The sequence below is a fragment of the Lemur catta genome, chromosome 17 (assembly GCF_020740605.2).
Source record: "Lemur catta isolate mLemCat1 chromosome 17, mLemCat1.pri, whole genome shotgun sequence".
NCBI lineage: Eukaryota > Metazoa > Chordata > Mammalia > Primates > Lemuridae > Lemur > Lemur catta.
This window is the reverse complement of record NC_059144.1, coordinates 5,391,320-5,415,192: the sequence shown is the minus strand read 5'-3', so window position 1 is coordinate 5,415,192 and position 23,873 is coordinate 5,391,320. Positions and strand designations below refer to the sequence as shown.

The window sequence follows — 23,873 nt, the reverse complement described above, 5'->3', positions numbered from 1 at the left end:
AAAGAAAAATAAAAAGTGATAAATACCCCACTCCCAGATTGTCCATCCCCACAGGGAATCTGGCCACATTTCTGCCCTGCGCTGCCCCCTTTGTAGCTCCGCGTCCTTGCTCGTGGCCATGCCCAGTCCCTGCCCCTCATTGCACTGGACTCTGGCCAGCTCCTTACTGGCAGCAGCCACAGCCACGCGGGCTGACTCCTCTCCCTCAACCTCACAAACATGCCCAGCCATCCCCTCACCCCTCCCTTGCCCTGCCTCCTGCTTCACTGAGAAAATGGGGCTGCGTGTCCATGGACTACCCCACCACCTCTGCCCCTTCGCCCGGTCCCAGGCAGTCATCCAGCACTCCTCTGTCCCCTACAGTGTGATTTTGTTTTGCTTGGCTACTAGATTGTTCTCATCAGCATAAAAGGGTTTCTCCCATCCTAACAAAACCTCTTTATCAGACTTCTCTCACCATTTCTTTATTCCCTGTTCAGCAGAATTCCCAGAGGTCTGTCCAGTCACCCTGTGCCTCATTTCCTCCTCTGCCTGTGTCCCCCAGGTCACCAGTGATGTCTGAACTGCTAAATCCAGTCTCCCCTGTGACGCTGCCTGGGGGGTGTCCTGATGGGCTGGACAGGACCACACCTGAGCTGTCTGCCCACTGCCCTCTGTCGGCTGATGGGCACAAATCCTTCTGTTCACTCAGGGAGTAACTTGACTCACTTGCACTTCTCTCTTCCTTTCATCCCATGTCCCTTCCGTTTGTAAATCTGGACAGTCCTGCTACCCTCATAATATATCCAGATCTGAGCACGTCCCACCACCTCATGCCAGGTCCCAGCAAGCACCCTCAGAGGTCACTGCGGTCACCACTTATCTCCCCATTTCTGCCCTTGTACTCCTGACGTCCATCATACAGCAACTGGAGTGACCCTAGAAAGGCTGTCAGACCACATGCATTCCCCACTGAGAGTCCTCCAATGGCTCCTATCCCAGAGGGAAAGCAAGAGGCATCCTGGTCTGTGCCTGCTGGCCCTGCCCACTTTCCTGAGCTGCTCTCCCCTTGCCTCGCTCCAGCCGCCCAGGGCCTCTGTGAAGCTCATTCCTCTGTGGATGTTTCTTTCCCCAGTACCTGCAGGGTTCCCGCCTCACCTTCCAGTCTCTGCTCACTTCTCACCCTGAGCGCTTCTGCAGCCTTGCACCTCCCTTACTGTAACACCCCCTCACTCTCCATTTTCTTAACCTGCTACTTTTCCCCACAGCACTAATTGATTAGTTTATTGGGTTTTCCTCTCTTCTCCGCCACTGGAACATATGCTCCATGAGACCAAGGATCTTTGTTTCATTTCATGATGTCACACACACAGTAGATGCTCAATATTTGTTGAAAATTGAATGAAAAAATTAGCCAAGATAAGTCACGGTGAGAGAAGATACTTACAAAGAACCAACTGAAACTGTAAACCACCCAAGGTATATCATAATTGTTGCAGAAAACTAGTGACAAAGACAAATGTTAGAAGCAATCAGAGAAAAAGGCGTATTACATACAGTTACAAAGATAAGAAACCACAGATTTTCTAGGCCAAAAGGAAAAAAAAGTCAAGAAAATGGAACATTTTTAAAGTAGTAAAAGAAAAGATACTGTCAGCCTAGAATTGTATATGCATCAAAATGAATATACAAATGATGCCTGGCTTTTTTTTTTTTTTTTCTATTTTTAGTAAAGTTGGGGTCTTGCTCATGCTGGTCTTGAACTTTTGAGTTCAAGCAATCCTCCTGTTTCAGCCTCCCAAAATGTTAGGATTATAGGCGGGAACTACTGCACCTGGATTTTTTTTTTCCTTTTTTTTAAGAGTAGTCAATTGCAGTAAGAAGGGGGGAAAAGTAGAAAAAGGAGTTCAATCTGTAACTGACTGGGAACAACCAATTGAGATAACTCACTACCTTCGGACCAGTCTCAGGTATCCTGTTATAGCAACACAAAATGTTCTGAGATTCTTATATTTTTACACAAAATGGTATAGTATTATTTGAAGGTGATAAGTTAGTGGTGAACATGGAACTCTTAGAGCAACCACAAATGAATTCAGTATTGCTAATAAGTCCACAAAGATAAAATGGAGTCATTGAAAACTATTCAACCCAAAAGAAAGGCAAGTGAAAATGTAAAAGAGAACAAAGAACAGATGGGACAAATAGGAAACAAACAGCAAAACAACAGATTTAAATCCACCCACAACACTACATTGACCATTGATAACATACATGTCAATGGTCCAAACACCCCAATTAAAGGCAAAGACTGTCCAACTGGATTAAAAAGAGCAAGAGCCAACTATATTCTGTCTACAGGAAACACTTCAAATTTAAGATTCAGATAGTGCTATGCTTTGGATGTGGTTTGTCTTGGACAAAATTCATGTTGAAACTTAACTGCCAATGTAATAATATTGAGAGGTGTTGGGGCCTTTTAAGAGGTGTTTGGGTCATGGGTGCTCTGCCCTCATGAAGGGATTAATGCATTCTTGTGGGAGTGAGTTCGTTTGTGGGACTGGATTATTTACCTTGAGAGTGGGTTATAAAGTGCAGCACTCACGTGTGGACCTTTTTGGTATGCCTGCTTTGCCTTCCACTCTCTGTCAAGTTATAATGCAGCATGAGGCCCTCACCAGAAGCCATGCACATGCTGGTGCCATGTTCTTGTACTTCTTAGCCTCCAGAATCATGAGCCAGATAAACCTCTTTATAAGTTACCCAGTCTTGGGTACCCTGTTATAGCAACACAGAATGGACTAAGATAGGTTAAAAGATTGAAAAAGGTATAATGTACAAACACTAAGCATATGAAAGCTGGAGTGGCTATATTCACATCTGACAAAGTAGACTTTATAATAAGAAATATTACCAGAGAGTCAGTTCATAATGATAATGGGGTGAATCATTTAAGAAGACATTAATCGTAAATGTGTATGTACCTAATAATAGAGACTCAAAATACATAAAGCAAAAACTGACAGACCTAAAAAGGGAATAGAGAAATTCACAATTACAGCTGTAGATGTTAAGACTCCTCTCTCGGTAATTGATAGAAAAAGTAGAAAGAAAACCAGTATAGATATGAAAGACTTTAACAACTCCATCAAGCAACTTCACTCAATTGGCATTTGTACAACACACATTATTTTTAAGTACACATGCAGCATTCACCAAAACAGCTCATATTCTGGGCCACTAAACAAGTCTCCATGAATTTAAAAGGATTAAAGCCATACAGAGTATGTTTTCTGACAACAGAAGTAAATTAGAATTTGATAACAAAAGTATTTGGAAATTAACCACAGACTTGTAAATTAACTCATGGATCAAAGAAGAAATCACATGAGAAATTACAAACTATTTTGAACTACATGAATAAGAAAACGCATCAAAGTTTGTGGAATAATTACATTAGAAACAAAAGGCCCCAAATTAGTAATCTAATATCTCCCCCCCTTAAGAAGGTAGAAAAAGAACAACTAAACCCAAAATAAGCAGAATAAGAGCTGAAATCAATTAAATAGAAAAATGGGTAAATAATGGGGGAAAACAATCAAACTAAAAGGTGTTTCTTTGAAATTAGAAATAAAATTGGTAAGCCTCTCAGGGAGGCCAAGGTGGGAGGATCGCTTGAGCCCAGGAGTTCAAGACCAGCCTGAGCAACATAGCAAGACTTCGTCTCTACAAAAAAAATATTTAAAAATAGCTGGGCATAGTGGTGGGCGCCTGTAGTCCCAGCTACTCAGGAGGCTGAGGCAGGAGGATCACTTGAGCCCAGGAGTTGGAGCTACCGTGACACCACTGCACTCTACCCTGGGCAAAAGAGCAAGACCCTACTTCCCTCCCCCAAAATAGTGATAGGGTAGGTTATGGACAACTTGATGCCAACAAATTCTATAATTTAGATGAAATGGACAAATTCTTTAATGACAAAAATTATCAAAACAGACTTAAGAATAACAAGACCTAATTAGTCTTGTAATGATTAAAGAAACTGAGTTCATAATTAGAAACCTTCCTACATAGGAAACTTCAAACCTGGATGGTTTGACTGTTAAATCCTATCAAATATTTAAGGAAGAAATACCAATTTTACACAAACTCTTTCAGAAAATACATGAGAAAGGAACACTTTCCAACTCATTTCATGAGTTTTGAATAGCCTGATAACTATTATAAAACCAGACAAAAACATTACAAGAAAAAAAAGACCATAGACCAGTAACTCATGAACACAGTTGCAAAAATTCCCTAACAAGGTACCAGCAAGTCAAACCCAGCAATATATAACAAATATAGCCAGTAAACGGGATTTATCCCAGGAATGCAAAGTTTAATAATTCAAAATCAACGTATTAATAATTCTCTATGTAAACAGAATAAAGGAGAAAAATCGTGGTAATATCGTTATATGAAGAAAAAAACATTTGACAAAATTCAACATCCATTCCTGATAACTTGGAAACTAGAGTGGAACTTCCTCAGCCTGTTAAAGGACATCTGCAGAAAACCTACAGCAAACATACTCGTGAAAGACATGCTTTCTGCCTAAGATTGGAACTAAGGTAAGGATGTCCATCTCACCCCTCCTATTTAACATCGTGCCTGAGGCTCTAGCTAATACAATAAGAGAAAAAGAAATGACAGGCATAGAGATTAGAAAAGAAGAAGCAAAACTCTTTATTTGCAGATGATTTCATTGTGTACATAGAAAATCATTAAAAATTTACCAAAAAGCTACTAGAACCAAAGAATGAGTTTAGTAAGGTCACAGTACGTACAAGAGCAATACACAAAAATCAATTACATGTCCACGTATTACCAATGAACAACTGGAAGGTTAAATCTTAAAAATAAATTTACAATAGCATTAAAAATCATGAAATGGTTAAATTAACAAAATATATATACTCAAAGCTATAAAACTTAGGTAAGAGAAAGATCTAAATGTATGCAAAGATACACCATATTTGTCATTTTGAGGACTCAATATTGTTAAGCTTTTTAAGTCCCTGTTAAGGATGAATTAGGTCCTCCCCTTGCCCCAAGTTAGTATGCTGAAGCCCTAACTCCCCATGTGACTTTATTTGGAGATAAGGCCTTTAAGGAGGTAATAAGGTTAAATGAGATCCTAAGGTTGGAGCCCTAATCTGACAGGACTGATGCACTAACAAGAGGAAGACACACCCAAGATGCGAACGCACAGAATATTATGAGGACACGGGGAGAAGGTGGCCATCTGCAAGCCAAGGACAGGGGCTCGCCAGGCACCAGTGCTGCCAGCATCTCCTCCAGAGCTGCGAAGACAGAAGTTTCTGTTGTTTAACCCACCACCAGTCTGTGCTCTTCTGTTACGGCAGCTCAAGCAAACTAATACGGCCCCCAAATTGATCTGTAGGTTAAATGCAATTCCAATAAAATTCCAGCAGGCTTTAAAAAATTTTCACTAGATATTGACAAGCTGACTCTAAAATTTGTGTGGAAATGCAAAAATCCTAGAACCACCAAAACAATTTTGAAAAAGAACTGGAGGACTTACACTACCTGGTTTCAAGATTTGCTTTAAAATTACGAGAATCAAGATAATGCAGTATTGGTATAAGGCTAGACCTGAAGGTCCATCAAACAGAAGATAGTATCTAGAAATAAATCCAAATTTACGGAGCCAGGAGATTTTTTTTGTTTTTTTAAACAAAGGAGCCAACATTATTCAACAGGGAGGAGAAAGGTCTTTTTAACACATTATGTTGGAACAAGACAATAAACGTATGGGGACAGGGTGTGGAATTATCCTCAAGCTCTTCCTCAGACCACAGTTAATTTGAGATGTCTTATAAACCTAAACATAAAAGCTGAAACTAAATCTTCTGGAAGATATAAGAGAACATTATTGTGACCCAGAGATTGGCAAATATTTTTTTAGAACATAGAAAAGCATTAGCCATGAAAGAATGAATTAGTAAGCTGAACTTCGCTAAAATTAAAACCTCTGCTGATCAAATGGCACCAACAATAAAACGTAAATACATATATCTACAAAGGATTTATATGTAAAGAATTCCTATAAATCAACAAGATAATGCAATTGAAATGGGCGAAAGATTTGAATAGAGGTATGAATAACCAGTCAGCAAATCAGAAGCTCAACACCATTAGTCTTCAGAGAAAAGCAAATTAAAACCACAGTAAGGTACCAGTACACACACACACACACAGGGATGGCTAACATGAAAACGAACAATAGCATCAACTGCTAGCAAAGCCATGGAGCAACTGGACCCACACACTGCTGGTGGGAGTGTAAAATGCCACCACCTTTGGAAAAGTCTTTGGCAGCTGTACAGTTATACACAGCAATAACCGTGCGTGACTCAGAAATTCTACTTCCAGAGAATTACTTCCAAAAGAAATGAAAATAATGTCTGTAAAAGGACTTGTACACAAATGTTCATTAATAGCTTTATTCATACTAGCCAAAAATGGGGAACCAGCCAAATGTTCATGGAGAAGAGAATGGATAAACGAGCTGTGGTGTACGTAAATGTGGATACTGCTGTGGTTGCTACTCAGTACACAGAGGAGGAACTCGATACATGTGGCAATGTGGCTGGATCTCAGAAGCATCCGTTAAGTGAAACAAGCCAGGCACAAGTACAGACGCTATGATTTGATTTCCACAAAGGCACAATTTACCTATGGTGATCAAATCAGAGCAATGATGGTGTAAGGGTTGAGGATGGCCTGGATGATATAAGGTGTAGCATTCTGGGGTCATGGGAATGTTCTACACCTGGGCTCAGGTGGTGGTTACATGTAGGTATAAATTTTTTAAGACGTATTGAATATTTACTTAAGCTATGTGCATCTTTATGTGATTTTTACCTCAATTAACACATTGAGATAACATTCACAACCCATGGAATGTCCAAAGATTCCCTGTGCCAAGCGGTGGTGAGGACATGTAACAGGCAGAGCTCCCATGCACTGCTGACGGGTAGAAGCTTGTGCAGCCACTTTGCAAACCGTCAGCATCTGCTTAAGCTAAACATGGCCAGCAATGCCACTCCCAGTATCTTTCCACACACATATGTGTCCAGCAAAAGTCATGTAGGAAAGTGTTCACAGCAGCTTATCTGGAAACAACCCAGATGTCTCCAGATAACATGTAGAAGCATGAGCCATTGTGCTCACTCCTCTGACAGGGGACACACAGCTCTGAATAGAATGGAAGCTTGCCGTGCCAAACACAAACCACCCAGGCACAAAGTTGAGGGAGGTCAACCCATGGGACTCCATTTTTATGGAGTTCAAGAACCGGCTGAGCCACTCGGGTGATTAATGATGTTGCCAGAGTACTGACTAGGAAGCTGGAGCAGTCCGCATGGTGGTCAGATGCACACGTGATGTAGAAATTCACTGTGTGCACTCCAATACGTTATGCTTCAACAGAACAGGAGACAGGAGCGGGAGGCAAGGCGCAAGAAGACACTGCTCGTGACAGCCCAGGCCGCTCCGGTCACAAGCATCAGGAGCGTGGCGCTGGCTGTGCAGTCGGCCAAGGGTGGCTTAGTTGGGTCCTGGGCACACCTGGAGGGCACAGAAGTGCCGTTATGCCCCTGCATCTCCTTTGCCAGGCATTAGGGGTGGAGGAGGTGGGCATCAGGCCAGCCACATCCCCTGCCTGAGCATAGAGATGCTGACTTGTGGTACTTGGCCAACGTGCACTGCCTAAGTCAAAGGGAGACCCCACAGCCGAGGACAGGGTGGTGGCCTGGAGGCTGTGGCTTCACTGGGACCAATACTCAAGGAGCAAAGGCCAGCAAGGGGCAGCACAAGTGCCTGCTTCTGTTAGTGGAACATGTGTAACCACCTTTGGGCCCCAGAAGCATGGTAGGGGTGGAGTGGCCAAGGCAGCTGACATGAGGAAGAGTCAAGGCCGAGGGGCGCAAGGCCAGCCACAGAACTGGGGAGCAGCGGAGTGGGGGGCAGGGCCCTGGAGAGATCGGGCAGTGAGGGGGTGAGGGGTGTGAGGGGCTGGTGGCTGTGGCCTGCAGGCCTTCTTGGCCCCTCCCCAGCTCAGGACCCCAGCCCCCGCCCATAACAGACAAAGGCAGGAACAAGGGATGAGCCGCTCTCAGAGCCTGTCAGTCCTCCAATCAGGCCAGGGCCACACCCCAGGCCTGTGCCTCCTGCCAGGAGCCAGCTCTGACCTCAAGACTCAAGATGCTGGTGCCGTTGTCCCTCAGGGCAGCTCCTGGGCTGGTGTGGTCTCCAGCCGCACCCTGAGCCCTCCTTTGGCTACGTGTGGCAAACCCAGGCCCAACGTGGCCATGTCGACCAGGCAGAGGGGAGAACACAACTCAAGAGTGTCAGAAATTCACAGTAGCTTCTGCCTCACACAGAAAGAAGAAATAGAAAACCCTTTTATTAACATGTTTTTACATTTACAGTTTATTAGCTAATCAACATCAACATGCAAAAATAAGTGCTAAATACAAACCTCTACAATATGGTTTTGTGTAAACTACAATGGTTCATTTGTTTTGAAAAGTCATCAGTACTTATTTCAACTGAACTATTAGTTTCTGTAATGAATAGTATTTAGACTCTAAAGTTATGGAACCATCCAGCAAGGCCTCTGCAGAAACTCGGTCCAGTGGATTTCCACGTGAATACATTCTCAAAGCAGGAAATAAGGCGGCGCATGAAAGATGTGATATTGAACCTATGCACACACTACGATAGTCCCACAGGCACTGCCCACAAGGCAGGTGGGGCAGTCTTCAAAGCCAGCCCCCCACGGGCTGTGGCACCAGGCATTTTGGCAGCAGCTCTAGAATGAAGTCATGAGTGACCCTCCTGGCACTGCATCTTGGGTCACTGCAGGTCAGACCACCACAGTCACCACCTCCCCCAGGCCGTGCCAGGGCCAATGTGATTTGGTGAAGGACCAGCCCTTCTCCAAGTCTCATCTTCAGCAGAAGGGAGGAAACTGAGAAACACGAGGAAAGCCATCGATTCCTATTTTTGAAATGTTCTAGAGTTTCCCTCGGTGTTTAGGTCAGTCTTTAAAGAAACGTTTCCTTTGAAAGTTGAAAGTACTTTTCAGAAGCATCAAATTGTTGACTTATGTTACAAAATCCTACCAATCAAAATGTTTTCACGTACAAACTTATTAAATCTTATTTCCTTTCTTCCTAAGAGTATTTATCGTTGCTCATTGATCTTTGGTCGCAAGAAACAGAAACGCTGCGGCAGGCGGAGCTTGGGGCAGGAGGGGCCTGGCCCCTGCCCGCAGTGGCCCCTGCCCCCAGGGCTTGTGCTTGGCGACGCAGGGCCTACATGATGTACACCTTCTCGGCTTGTGAGAAGTGGAAGACTTCTTTGGTTCTTGGGCAAACAACTTTATCATCTTGACGGATAGAAAGCAGAGACTGAAAAATAAGATTGGAAATGCGTTAGACTAACCACAATATACATTACCATTTCCGCTAAAAACCCACATAAGGAACTATCAGGGGATGAGCCATCTTATGCAAAGTTACTTCCTGAAGGTACACCTGTCAAAGAAACCCTGGGGTTGCTCACCTGTTGTTCCCACCCCTTCGCCCACTTTCGAATGACAGCTAAGAGTGGTGTACCAGGCACAGGTAGGGAGAGGAGAGCCCTGCCCTGATGTGACACCTGCCAGCCTTGCCCACTCCCTGCCCCTCACATTGTAGCCATAGACGTAGCCATTGGGCAACATCATGGGCGGGTTGTTCTCGTTCATCACGTCACCAGAGATCTTGCAGACCAGGCGGGAGTTGGCACAGTGGGCCATGGGCAGGGGCTGTGCCAGCTTGTTCAGGGAGCGGCTGCACACGGGGCAGTCCGGACTCTTGGAACTGCCATCTTCTTTGTAGCACTGTCTGTGCATCAGGTTAAGGAAGGATTCTGGGGCCTATCAGGGCAGCCAAGGTGAGACATGGCCCTTCCTGGCCACTCGGGCACCACACAGAAAACACACACAGGGCTGTCTTCTACAGTGAAGAAAATGTTCCATTCAATGGGAAAAAAACAGCCTCAGTGGAGCCTGACTGGGGACAAAGAGGTGAGAGCACTACCCTACCCCAGGGCCCCTCCCATGCCAGCTCAGCCGTCCACATGTCCTCTCCCATCCCCTGCAACCTCTCGGCAAGACAGGTGGGAGCCGAGAGAAACATTCTCCTGGAACAAGGAAAAGGCAGCGTGCAAACACACAAACTCCTCCCCCACAGGGTACCACAGAGACAGGAAGAACCAGGGGCTGGAGCCATGATTCAAAGCCCAAGAGAGCCGGGTCCCAGGAGTCATCCTAGGACACTTACTACCCTCTGGGCCCTTGCCTGTCACAGGGGGACAGAGTCAGTCACAGGGAGGGGACAGGGCCAGTCACACAAGGGACTGAGTACTCCTCGACAGGACTCGAGTCCTGCCACACATCGGGACTGCTGAGATGCCCAGCATTAGATGGTGGTGCTATGAGATGGGAACTAGCAGGTCTGTTGGTGCCACAAGGCAGCAGTTCCAGAGGGGACTGAGACTGGCACTTAAGGGAGCTATCAGATCCAGATGGAGATGCACACGGTGTCTGGGGCCTGGCGTCTTGTTGCTCTCTGGAGAAGGTGGCTGCCTCTCTGCCAAGATAGGACCACCTCTTATAAGGTAATTTGAGAAGAAAACCCCCTCCTAGCACAGTGAGGGTTCAGACCACTCAAGTTCTATAGCATTCCTGGAAGTCAAATGGGGAAACTACTCTGAATGGTTAATGTTCCAGCTGCCAGAACATATGCAAACATTTGCTTTTAGGTCAACATGAGGTGTCCACAGCAACAGCTGAGATTACGAGATGGGGGTGACACAGTCCAGGTTCTCACAGCCTTTTCACGTGGGTCTGAGGCTCCTCTCAACACTGTGCAGGCACAGCAAGAGGCAGGAGCCCGGACCTTTCCGCAGTGGGCCGCAGCACGTTTTCAGAGGATAAGAGTGAGAAGGTGCAGGGTCACTCTTAAAATGTGACCAAAGACACAAGCCCCAGACTAAGCAGGGCTAAGCATAAGGGGGAGGATACGGTGTCTTTATCGCTGAGAGGCCAGCCTGCAGGGTGAGGGTAAACACGGAGTTGTTTCCCAGCTGGTGCAGTCGGTAGTTGTCATACCGGAACTGCTGGATCAGCATCCGCCACCGGGCCGGATCCAGGAGGTCCTAGAAAACAGAGGGCAGAGCGTGCTGGGAACCTTTCCAGGGCAGCTCCTGGGAGGCCCAGGAGGGACAGCTCTCGGCAGTGGCTGTGCTGGGGGTAGGTGTCTGCTCCCTTTCCCTCGCCCCCTCCCCACACACTTCTGCCTTGCAGGTCAGCACAAAATGGAGGTCCCCACGGTCTTGGTTTAAAACACACTGCAGGACCACTGTCGACTTAGCTTTCTGCATTCACATTCACCTGTATGTGAATCGAATCAAATGATCTGGAATGTGTGGATCTGGTGGCCTTGTGACATAAAATGGACTCAATGGGCTGGACGGACAGCACAGCCCAGAGTGAGCTTCAGAGCATGAGGTTTAAAGGGAAATGTCTTACTTCAGAGAAATGATTGTTAGATGGAAAACAGCCACTCCTCCTTGGGCTAAAGCATCACAGAACAGAAAATTAAATCTGATGAATGTCTGTCCCTAAGAAATCTTAGGATTTGACTGAGAGAGCGCGCACAAATTGGAGCACACCCACAAGCACACATGCAAGCAAGAAAGAAAACCTTCACAGGAACCCAGAAAGACCCCAGTGACTCTGGCTGGCCAGCAGATGCCACACTGGGGAAGAGAGGCTGTCACCAGGGGCGCCATGAGCCATTCTTAGTGAGCTCCTTAGTCTGAGTTTGGGGAAAACATCACATGTAACTCCAACATTTTTAAAAAGTTGCTTTTAGTCTTATTTTTATCAAAGTGAAGTCTACACAGGATGGAACCAACAGTCCAGAAGGTTCTCAGTGAAAAGTAACAGCTCCTGGTATCTTCCACTCCCCTGACCCTCTGCCTTCAGGCCTCTGATGGCTGCTGCCTTTCTCTGAACAAAGAGACCCATTTAGACATGGCCTGTTCCTTACTTTGGTGACTGTGAGAACCTCAACAGTGCCGAGTCTCTGCTCCTCGATTCCAAGACACAGCACAGCTGCAACTCTCCTTTTAAGTTTTCTGTACCCTAAATGGCCTGCTCCTCCGAGCCAAGGTTTTCCTGCGTGTATCTTGGTTTTCCTTTTTTGTGTTGCCAAATCCCTCTGTCATTCACAGTTAAGAAGCCAGCATGATGGGCTGCGCCTGGCATCCTGCCAGCCTGGATCCCAGGCAGTGGGTAGGCGTGGCAGCCGCACAGGGGAACCCCACGCAGAGGAGACGGGCTCCGCTCTGGAGGATGCCCGTGCTATTCCCGACGTGGTGGGACAGCAGGACCTGCCTCACTCTTCACTGCCACTGTCAGGCCACCTCCAGGAGGAGACGTGTTCCACGCCCCCCAAGCCACACCTCTCACCCCAAAGGCAGTCGGCCTTTCTTGCCCCTCTAACCAAGTCTTCTCCAGAACAAGTAGGAGAAACACAAGATGCTGATTTAAAATCTGAGAAGTTTAGACGTGACACCTGAAGATCCTCGTGACATGGTAGTTTTTTATTATAATGTGTCCCAAACGCCGCCGATCCATGTGAATTCAGTCAGGGCAAGAGAGCTCTCAGCAGCCTTCCATAGGGAGTGGGCAGCGGGGCTGGGTCTGCGCAAGGCTTTGCTGGCACCCCTGGGTGGGTGGTCCTGACACACCAAACCCCGTTGGGTGGGTGGGGGCCACAGGACAAACACCCTGGCCTTTGACAGAGACCAGCTTCATGGCCCAGAGAACAAACTTCACCAACTCCATGAGTAAGAGATTGTACTTCATTCCCTGCCCAGGAACTGAAACCGCTACCAGCCGGGGGAGCACATGGGGAGCTTGGCTCCTGCCATGCCGCTGAGCCGCCCCAACAGGGGAGCAGCCGGGGCCCCACCTAGTAGGGCCGAGTCAGAGCACAGGGCACCTGGATAGTGATGGTGCGTAACCACATCCTCATGAGGCCCCACATTAACCCACAAGGTCAAAGAACAGGTGACCCTCAGCAGCAGGGCTGAGGACAGAAGACCAGTGACCCTAAGGCAGAGAAGAGGAAGACCACGACAAGTAGGGGAGCAACGCCCAGGAACCAGGAATGGCCAAAGGAGGCAGAAACAGCCTGAGATCCCTGCTAGTGCCACAGAGATTCAGAGGCTCCAACATTTACAGATAAATACAAAATACTGGTAAGAGAAACACAGACCAGGCCGATCTGACTCTGACTAAGGGACTGCAGGAAGAAAAAGAAAAAGGAAGGTGAAATGGCAAAGGAATCAGGTGAGAAAACCCTCTCCCCATCCCCCAGCTGAACTTCCTAGGCTGAAATGCTTCCTGAACCTTTCAGATACAGATCTCTTATCCATAAGATGGCAATAAAACAAGAACCGGCTGGCTGGGCAGGTCTGACAGGGTGTGTGGCCAGGACAGGCCCTGCTCTGTGGAAGCAGCTACAGACAAGACCCCAGATGGCAGGCACCCCCCCCAGCCCCCCACATGGACACCTCAACCCCGAGGGCCAGCAGGAAGCTGCACGGCGGGCACGCAGACGTTACCTTGTATGGGGAGATGTGTGTGTCTGGCGGGAAGGCCAGCATGCCCATGACCTGGCGGACCTCGTCCAGCTGGCTCCCTTCAGCCTGACTGAAGTGCTTTCTTGCATGTCTAAAAAACAACATTTTGGCACATTTAAATTTGCATTTTCAAATTTAAGAATCTGAGCTAACAGTCTTTATGTCAGAGCCTAGGTACAAAGTAGGCAGCTCACTCCGGGTCGACCTGCTGGGGACCAGGGCCTGGGAGAGCAGTCGCACAGGCACCCCTGGGGCGGGCACTCGCAGCACACGCGGAATCCCACCCAGAAAACCCCTGCCTGGAGCCCTCTAAGGCAACTCTAGTTTACACGGAAGCCGAAGCCCTGACTCTGATTGCCCTGGATGCTCACCCTGTGGCCCCAGGGGACCCTCCCTCTCTGCAGTGGCTCCCAGCACAGCCCCACAAAGAACAGCCTCACTCGGGTGAACAGACGGACTCCCTGGCAGCTCTAGCCAGGCCCTCTGAGCCCCGAGTGTGCAAACACCAGGTGTGGCCACTGCACACAGGCCGGCTCCTGCCCAGCTGGGAGGCCGAGGCAGAACACGACAGTGCTGAGGGCTACCTGCTCACCTCAAAGGCCCCGTTCTCACACATCTTTTTTTTTTGAGACAGAGTCTTGCTGTGTTGCCCGGGCTAGAGTGAGTGCCGTGGCGTCAGCCTAGCTCACAGCAACCTCAAACTCCTGGGCTTAAGCCGAGTAGCTGGGACTACAGGCATGCGCCACCATGCCTGGCTAATTTTTTCTATATGTATTTTTAGTTGGCCAGATAATTTCTTTCTATTTTTAGTAGAGACGGGGTCTCGCTCTTGCTCATGCTGGTCTCGAACTCCTGACATCGAGCAATCCACCCGCCTCGGCCTCCCAGAGTGCTAGGATTACAGGCGTGAGCCACCGCGCCCGGCCCGTTCTCACGCATCTTAAAGGCTGGACTCCTTCCCAAGTGCTCCCTCTGGGTGAGGCCACTGGGCACTGGTGGTCACCACCTTCTGCCAGTACCGAGAGCACACCTGCCCTCACATATGCCCTTGGTCCACTACCATGTCCTCTGCACTCAGAGCCCTTCTCCCCCAAAATGGCCTCTCTGCCCCAGGAGTCAGGGCCAACGCAGCAGAATCAGGGCCCACGTCCCATATGAGGTCGGCGCTGAGCTGTGTAAGCAACAAGGCGTGCACGGGACAGAGACGAAGCCTGGAGGTGCCGGTGCTCGCGGCAGCCTTAGGGAAAACGTGGGTCTGGACTGCAGCTGGTGTGGGAGGGGCTGAGCAGCCTGAGGGACAGCAAGGCAGCCACCAGGCGGAAGCACCAAAAGAGCAGTGGGGGTGGGACAGATTCCGGGCTCAGGACGCACCAGAGCAGGCCCACATGCTGTCCCCCCACAGGGTGAGCGTGGGGAGAGACCGGTGAGGCCTGAGATGCCCTTGGCACCCCTACGAGCTGTGGGCAGGCATGGACGTGAGTCTCATCCACTAGGAGGCCCCACTGGACGCTCTAATTCTCTCATCAAAGACTAAATTCATCAGTCTGCTACCAATGCAGGCTCCAGTGCAGCTTCTGCCTCTAGAAACACCTTGATCTCCCCTCCCCACCATTTTTGTCCCTGAAAAACTGCAGAGAATATGGTCCAAATGGAGTTGTTTCACTTAACTGGCCATCTCATCTCTTCCCAGACCTGGTTAAAAGGGATAATTTACTTAGTCTCTTTGGTTACATCTGTTCAATATTTATGAAATCAACTAAGTGCATGATCTGGTTTACATTTCTCGTCCCACCAAGCAAAAATGCAGGACACACTGTCTCCCACCTTGCTAAAACCAAGCTGGACAGCCACATGACACTATCCTGACACCAAGACAGAAACAGAAAACAGGAAAAGTGGTAGGTGACACTCCTTGGACCTTACAATAACAAAACACAGCCCCAGTGCCAGAGAGCTGCTCCCAGTTGCTGTCACATAGGCACGAGGAAAAGCAGATGAAGCGGAAGCGACCCAGCGTGCATCCACAGCTGGTGAGATAGAGCCACGACCTTTCCTCAACAAACACCACGCGGCCAATATAACAAACAATGACAGAGTTTTTCTTTAAACACATGAACATGTATGACAAAAATACCTAGAAGATTAACTACATAAACTACACCCGGCCAGGCTGAGGCACAGGCCTGTGACAACACAGGCCATCCTCTACACAAAGCCAGCGAAGTGCATGCCATGTCCCAGCCACCTGGGGTCAGGCATTAGCTTACTCATTTATTAACAATTAAAAATGTTAAAAAGTGATCACCAGTTGCTCATACTTTCACATTCGGCAAACCCACAAACACCCGGGGCAGGGCAGAAGTCCACAGCCTGGTCTGGCCGGCTCCAGACTCAGGTGCAGGAGGCCAGGCAGGACCTCACCCTTGCTGACCACACCCTGACCCGGGGCCGGGCAGCCGCAGCCCTGGAGTTGGGCCCCATGCGCCAGTGACCCCGTGGACTGAGTTCAGCAGTGGGCAGGCAGGCAGCTCCTACAGGCTGGGACCAGCCTCTCCACTGTCCCCAGCAGGAGGGCTCTGCAGGCTCACCTGGTGAATGCTGCTCTGTATAAGGCACCAGGCGTGAGGGCCCAGCCAGAGTCCTCAGGAGACTTGCGGCCCAACTTCTCTGCCTTCCCTTGAGGACAACCATGGGACACGAACCACATGATCAGCTCCAACCACACCTGTCCTACCTGCCTGGACCCAGCTGGTCCTCCCCTCTCGCCTCAGCCCTGCCTGCACCAGCCTGACGCCTGCACTCTGCACCTCTCCCATCAGGGTCCTTGGCCCCAATGCAAGGTGCCAACCTTTCAACCTTTGTTCTGACCCCACCTCTCCCAGGAGACCTGCCTGATGGCACAAGCACCTTTGCCAGGTTCCATTTGTGAGAATACAAACGAAACATAGAAGCCCCTCAATACCTGTATATATTTTGCCATATTGCTTTAGGATCCACCAAAGTGACATCCTGCTCCACCTGCTCTTGAGCCTCCCGACTGTCCCAGGGACTTACAGGAACACCCCCAGGCTGCAGCCAGCACAGCCTGGCACACCCCGCCCACCAGCTGCACACATCCTGTGCCAGGCACAGGGCAGGCGTCCAGACACCCGGACTCCCTGACCTGGGCCCTGCAGTCCTGCACCCTGCTGACGTGGCCCTGAGGACTCACTGCCATCCCATCTCGAGACTCCCGCTTCTCCACATGGCCCCTCTGTGGGAAGCCATTATCCACCTAGTCTGCGGCAGGTGCCGGCTACCACAGGCAGTGCCCCACCTCCCGGCAAGCACATCTCTGCGCACGTGCACCTGGGCAGACTCACTGGGTAGCTGAGCCCCTGATGTCCAGGCACCCGTGGCCACACCCATTTACAGCCCAAAGTCTCGGCCACACTACTCACAAAGTGTGAGGTTTCACTGCAAGAGCCTCAACAAACATGAGCCAGAAGACCCTGCACTAGAGGAGCTGCCGCTGCCTCCGCCCGCAGATGTGGAGAGCGCCAACTGACCAGCCTGCCCGGCCAACCACAGGGAGGCTTCATGCCGCCCAATGCCGCCCAGCTTGGAGAGTGAGTGGGAAGTCAGCACCTGGCCTCTCTCATGCTGGGAACACCCTGGGCCCCAGTAAGGCTGGGCAGGAGTGACGGCCAGCGCCCCCCTCCCTATGCCTGACTGCCAGGGCCTTGCGGGCTGAGGCCGTGTGGGCAGCCAGCCTCAGTGCCCTGCACCTGCCCCAAGCCCGCTGCTACCCTTGGGTCAGAGATAGGCCAAGTGAACTCGGACGTGCCCATGCAGGCAGCCCTGGGTGCTGTGTGCCATCGATGTTCTCCAGGTGACCACGCGGGAATTCCCCAAACTAAGGACCAACCATGTGAGGGATGCTCCTGGGCTATAGGAGCTGATGGCATTTTCCCAAACGAGAAGAGAGGACCCAGAGCCCTGTGTTCACGTTTTACGTGGATGGTCATGATGCCAAAGCTGGCTCACTGATAGCCTTGGGGGCCTGGATACCCACTTGTGACCATACCCTGGTTGGGGGCACGCCCGGGCTCCAGGCCTCACCCCTGCCCCTCCAAGAACAGTGAGAGAAGCACGCTGCCTGATCAGACAGGGCCGGTCACACTGAAAACCCATGGGGCACCCTGTACTTCCTCCCCTAGAACCCAGACCACAAGGGGACAGGGCAGGCAGGGCCGCAGTGAGCGTCCTGCCCTCCCATGAGAAATCGCGCCTGCATCGCAACGTCCTACCTCACGGCGTCCAGTCTCTTATTCTGCCGGATGAGTTCAATGAACTCCTGAATCCTTAGGCTGAACTCCAGGCAGCTCTGAGGGCAAAGACAAGAGCAGGGCTTAGACAGCACACCACGTGCTATGCCGGTCCACCAGCAGACCCCAAGACCAAAGCCCTGAGCCCCTCAGACAGGCCCCTGGAAGGCAGGTGGACACCCAAACTGCCACTTCAAGCTGCAGCAGACACTTTCTAGCAGGACCAACTTGGTTCTGAGAGTCAGAGTCCAGTCCCTCCTCACGCAGCCATAGCGGGGTATGATAGCCCCACGTTTTAACCCCAGAGTTGATGACTGAGGACGTATCCAGGAGCTCAGGCCTGGGGGATGCAGGGGGAGCAGAAGCAGCAGGTACAGCCACTCGACAGCTACAGAACCCCAGAAAAGGTGTCCTGAGCATGAGCAGGAGCTACAGGTGGCTGCCAGGGGCTGTGCCCAGCTCACAGCACAAGTGACTGTGTGAAGGAAAGGCACCAACCCCTCCTCAAGGACAAAGGGGCTTTCTGGGTTCTACTCGAATGTCATCACAGTCCTAAAAGCACATGAGCACACTCCAAAAGCTTTCTTCACCTAAACGTGCTCCTTTATCCCCCTGGGCCTTGGAACATTCTGTCCTACAGTGGGCACTGGATGCCACCCACACCAGAGACTACGCTGGGAGACACCTGTGGAGCGGACACAGTGCCCAGAGGTGCAGGTGTGGGGTGCTGCCTCACAGCAGAGCCTGAAGCAGAGTTACAAGTGGGGAGTGGTAGCCCCAGGCCTCGCCGAGCAGGGAACACTCCAACAAAGACTTATGGGTGAGGAGCCATACGCCCGGGGAGAAGACTCCAGGCATAAGAGCCAGCACCCAGGCTCAAGCGCGTGGGGTTAAGCTCCTGTCTCAACTTTGAGGCCCAGGTCCAGATGGTGAGGGACGGTTCTCCTAAAGGGCAGGAGGGAGAGAGGGCTGGGTTGGGGGCTGCCAAGAGGAGGGCGCTATGCCAGAGGTGTGAAGGCCAGGGTTAGGGGTTAGGCTCTGGCAGGACTGAGTCCAAGGTGCATCTGCCTCAAGAGCTCTGCCTGTGACCCAGTGAACACTATGGAAGCCCATGCTAACTCTGAAACCTTAGTGGTATCAACCCAATCTGGGCTGAAATTCTTGTGGCTGAGGTTAGCAGCAAAATTAACTTTTGCCATCTTGGATGAGAAGCTAGATTTTACAAAAGGGATGATTTAAACCTTAAGGTCTTCAACATGGTTTCAGAGCATACTCAGGGCTTTCTACCAGAAATGGGATATATGGAGTGACTTGAATAAGACAGGTAAGAACCATAAGAACAGTTCTCCTCATTTGTCATTTTGACTTGCACAGCCTCCAGATCACAAGATGGCATGAACAGAAATTCTACACAGCAAGCAAATAAATCAACCCCCAACATCTAAAACTCAAATTTGAAGCTTGTCCATAACAAGTCCTTGCCCATTTAGCCTCCGCCACATGTACACAGTATTCTGAGGACTTCATCCTGGCCCACCCCGCCTGCCGGCCCCATGCCCCGACGCACAGGTACCCACAACAGCGACTCTGAGGGTGGACTGGGCTGCCCAGACCCAGGAGCTAGCTGGAGCACCAGAGAGCCATTTACCTTCCAGAACAGAACTCAGACATGCCATGCCACAGGTGCTCAGAGCAAGGATGGATGGAGGAGGGTGTCCCTGACCCCCTCTCCTCCCCTCCCCATGCCCTCAGCCCACCCCTCAGCACTCAGGCAGACGAGTATGCAGGCTGGACACAGAGTTCCCTTGCTTGCTCCAAGCTGGGGCAGGAGTCTGCCTGACTCCATGTGTGCCAGCTTTGGTACAAACCAGTGAGGAGGAACAAGGTCACCCATAGGGCTTCTACGAGCCCTGGCCCCACTGATAAGTGGACAGACTCTGGTCGGCCGTCTACTCTCCCCACCGGGGTCACACCTTCCTCAGGCCCTGCCTGCCTCCCAGGGGTCCCCCAATGACTGCTGATTCTACAACTGGTGGGTGCCACTCAGCTGCTGAAAAGCAGGAAGGAGCCACTGTGTGGACATTCTAGAAGGGCAGTACTTTGGGTAAATGCTAGGTTACTGCTTTACAAAATGGACTCTTTAAAGCCCTTATTAGTTATGACAGCTCTTTGCTCTGGTAGGGTAACTTTCAAATAGTTGACTAATAGGTAAGTATGTATATGTAGTGAAAATTAGGTATTCAGACTCAAATACCATGAGTCCACACAATCACAAAGTGTGCAACACCAACTGCACTGTGCATGCTCTGTGACAGGCCTGGCACTGCCACGGACGTGCAGCACACAGACCACTGATTCTGCTGTCCTGCGGGGTCGAGAGCCCCAGGTCAATCCAATAGATACTAACTTGGCACCCCATCATTTTAAAAGTTATTTTCCGACTAGCTGAAACTTATGGCTCAAAAGCTTCTTCTCCCATCTAGATGCTCAAGACTGCCCTGAGGGACCCGTCAGTGCAGTGTTGGCTCTTTCCTGGCTCTCGTGTGCACACCGACTGCATAGACATCATGTATCCGGCTGTGTTCAGCTGACATTCCCGATGGACATGTTTGTATGTCATTGGGTAGTCTTCAAGACGCACTTGGGGACAGCTATTTTTATTCCTTTCAATCCTGACTTCTTTAAACACCAAAGCAACACTCACTTGCCGGCGTGTGCTCAGCACTCTCGTCTCTGACCTGGCTGGCCCCACGCTACCTTCAGACTGTAGACCGTGTGGCACAGCCTGGGCCAGCCTTGAGGCCTCTCCGGCAGTTGTCTGGTAGGTAGCTAGGCTTACAGAAATATCCCGCAAGATGGAGGGATCCTACCTTCCCTCTGACGTTCATAGGAAAACACCTGGGGAGAGCTTCCACTGCGAGGCGCATCCCTCTGGGAGGGAGTGTGGCTGGCGCTGTGTGGGGTGGGTTAACACCAACTCTGGACTCCCTTTTAGGGTCTCCATACCAAGATCCTCACTCTCTGCGGGGAGCCACAGGCTGCTGTACTTTTCATCCCATCTGAGTGGCAGAGAGGGTCCCTCTTGACTGGTGACTATATGACCCCAACAAGGTCAACCAGCGTTATGTAAGAGTAGTAGTGCTCAGTTTAGAGAACAGAAAACAGTATTTCTAACGGAGGTGGGGGCTCGATGATATAACTTAAAATATTTCTGCAAGCTCCAGGCAACAATATCTTTTAGTAAGCAGGTTTAAAGTCTGTAGTTTACATTTAAGAGCCTATTTCTCAAGCCTCTAGTGCTCTCTAGAGAAGTGTGTATTCAATAAGAACACCACAGCCCAGGGCTCTGCAGCCTCACGAGAACAAGGACTTCCGACCAGCTTCCCATGTCTCTCAGTGCTGGGGGACCACAGAGCAGGCCCAGGTGGAGTGGGACCGACCCACCTCCCGGCTCCAAGCCCAGCAGCCTGAACGTGCTGCCTACACTCAGCCAGCCTCCTGCACCCCACCCCTTGCCAGAACACCAGTCCACAGCCCTAATGCAGAAGGAAGTACACTTTTCAGGGTCTTAACTTACAAAGTAGAAAACCACCACCAAACCACCAGCAAACCAAATAACCCCCACTTTACACCAAAACCAAATGACTGCAAAGCAACAGGGGAGGGCACTTTGGTTCTAGGGCTGGGGGCACAGCCCCCTCCAACCCAGCAGGAAGCCCTGCCCACGGGGGAGCCCGCGTACCTTCATCTTCCGAAGCCGGGACTTGTTGTCATGGCACCAGGCCAGGCAGGTGGCTGTTTCACGCCTCTCCAGGGACTCTTCCACTTCTTTGGCTGTCAGGAACATCTCAATATTCACCAGGTCCTTAGAGGAAGGAGGTGGCTCCGGTTAGAACCACCCGGCTCAGGACCCCATGCCACCCCGACGCCCAGCCTCTGCAGGGCCCAGCCCAGCTCCTGCCACCGCTCACAGCACACCTCCAGTCCGCACCCAAGCTCCGTGCTCATGGAGACCCCTCTGGAGTCCATGGATAGCCCGGAACCCTGGGAGCGAGAGTGCCGAACTTCCCCATGGTCCTGGAAACAGAACGGCCCATGAGGACTGGGAAGCTTGGTGGGGCTCACATGCCACGTAGACAGCAGCCGCCCAGGCAAGGGAGCCAGGCTGAGCCTGTTGCAGGGGTATGGGGGACCTGGGCCAGTAGAGGACACATGTGGACTGGCCTCATCACCCCCTTCCCGGCAGCCCCTCCATTTCAAAATAAACAGTAAGTGAATAATGCATAATAAAAAAGCACATTATGGCTAATATTGCAGCAGTTAAAACCAGTAATTTATTAAGAAAACAAAAAGAAATGAGGCAACCCACAGGCTTGGCATCAAGACCCTGCAAGTGGCTGAGCACAGGCTGGGTGCCCAGAGTCCAGCTGTGGTGGCAGGAGAGCAGCCCACCCATCCCTGGACCAAAGGGAGCCATTTGTCCAGGGCCAGCTCTTCCAAGGTGACCCAGGCCCCCCTCTTGGGCCTCACCAGCCACTGCAAGGCTGGCAGTGAGAGTTCAGGCCAGCCCCATTCAAGAGCAGTCTACGCCCACGGTCCTTATGAGTGACCCCTGGGGGCACCAGGCCTTCCTCAGGAGCCAGGGTGGACTATGGGACCTTACATGGCTTAAGACCCCAACTGCCCATGGCAAGGCCAGACAGGTCACCATGCGGCTCCTACAGTGGCACACCCTCGCTGGAGAGAGGGGAGGAGGCCATGGGGGTGTGCTGGGGCCTGGAGGTTGGAGAACAGAGCTGGGGTGGAACCTGACTGGCCCTCAGTGGCCTTGTGACACTAGACAGGTGCCCAAGCCCAGGAGCCACCTGGCCGGGTGCAAGCCCTGCTTTGACACTTCCCAGCTGTGGAATCTGGGCAAGTTCCCTAGTCCTTCTGGGCCTTAGTGTGTTGTCCTTTGCCCTCAACACATAAATAAGTGCCATTGTGTGACTGCCACCACAACTATACACACATTCCTGTGCCTCAGTTTCCCCACTGATTAAGTGGGGAGAAGGAACTTTAATGCCTCACAGGTGTGTTTTCTGATATTGTTTCTTTGACAATTTACTCTCTTTTCTGGAATCCAAACATTGGGTCTTCCTCACAAAGTTTAAGTCTTGTTTTCTTCCCTATTTTCCAACTTTGCTTTTCGATTTTGCTCTAAATTCCAAGAGGTGGCTCCTGGCCTGTCTGCTGCCCACATGTCCACTTCCAACTGTGTATCCTCCATCAGCGCAGCCTCCGTGTCTCTGTCTCTCTGGGATCTTTCTGGTGGCCACAGGGGCTCGGGCGGGCAACACAGCAGAGGCAGGACAGAGATGACCCAGGCCAGGGAACAAGCACATCAGGTGTGCACACCAGAGCCCTCGAGGAGCCAGGGCAGAGGGTATGTCTGTGTGTGGAGACACCAGAAGGTGGTCAAGGCTGTGTGTCCAGGAACACTAGCCCTGGTCACTGACCGAGGACCATGGGTGCTTCGCCCTGACGTGTCAGCTTGCTTGTACTCGGGGGACACCACACCCTACAGGGCAGCCTCAGAAGCAACACCAACACCTGCACAGGTCTCAGTGGGGCTCCTCCCCCCAGAGGGCATCGTGTACCTGAACACAAAAAGAGCCACACACAGTTCCCTCCTGGTGGGTGAGACAGAGGACACAGACATAAGCAGGAAAGCACCTCGAAGCACACTGGGACAGGGACAGACAGGGAAGGGGACACCATTCTACCAGAGGTGGTTAGGGGAGGCTGCTCTGGGGAGATGCCTGAGTGAGGCTCGGGACA

General features: G+C 50.5%; 1 protein-coding gene across 1 annotated transcript in view; it reads right to left on the bottom strand.

Moving 5' to 3' along the window:
- Window positions 1–8,429: 8,429 nt before the first annotated feature.
- Window positions 8,430–23,873, bottom strand: part of MAEA (macrophage erythroblast attacher, E3 ubiquitin ligase) — a 41,453-nt gene continuing 26,009 nt past the window's right edge. Inside the window, exons 4-9 of the mRNA XM_045528320.1 lie at window positions 21,796–21,918; window positions 18,036–18,112; window positions 13,729–13,837; window positions 11,117–11,250; window positions 9,740–9,935; window positions 8,430–9,458 (exon numbers count right to left, since the gene is read on the bottom strand). Coding sequence (XP_045384276.1) covers window positions 9,363–9,458; window positions 9,740–9,935; window positions 11,117–11,250; window positions 13,729–13,837; window positions 18,036–18,112; window positions 21,796–21,918 — 735 coding nt within the window. The 3' untranslated portion in view covers window positions 8,430–9,362. The remainder of the gene's footprint in view (window positions 9,459–9,739; window positions 9,936–11,116; window positions 11,251–13,728; window positions 13,838–18,035; window positions 18,113–21,795; window positions 21,919–23,873) is intronic.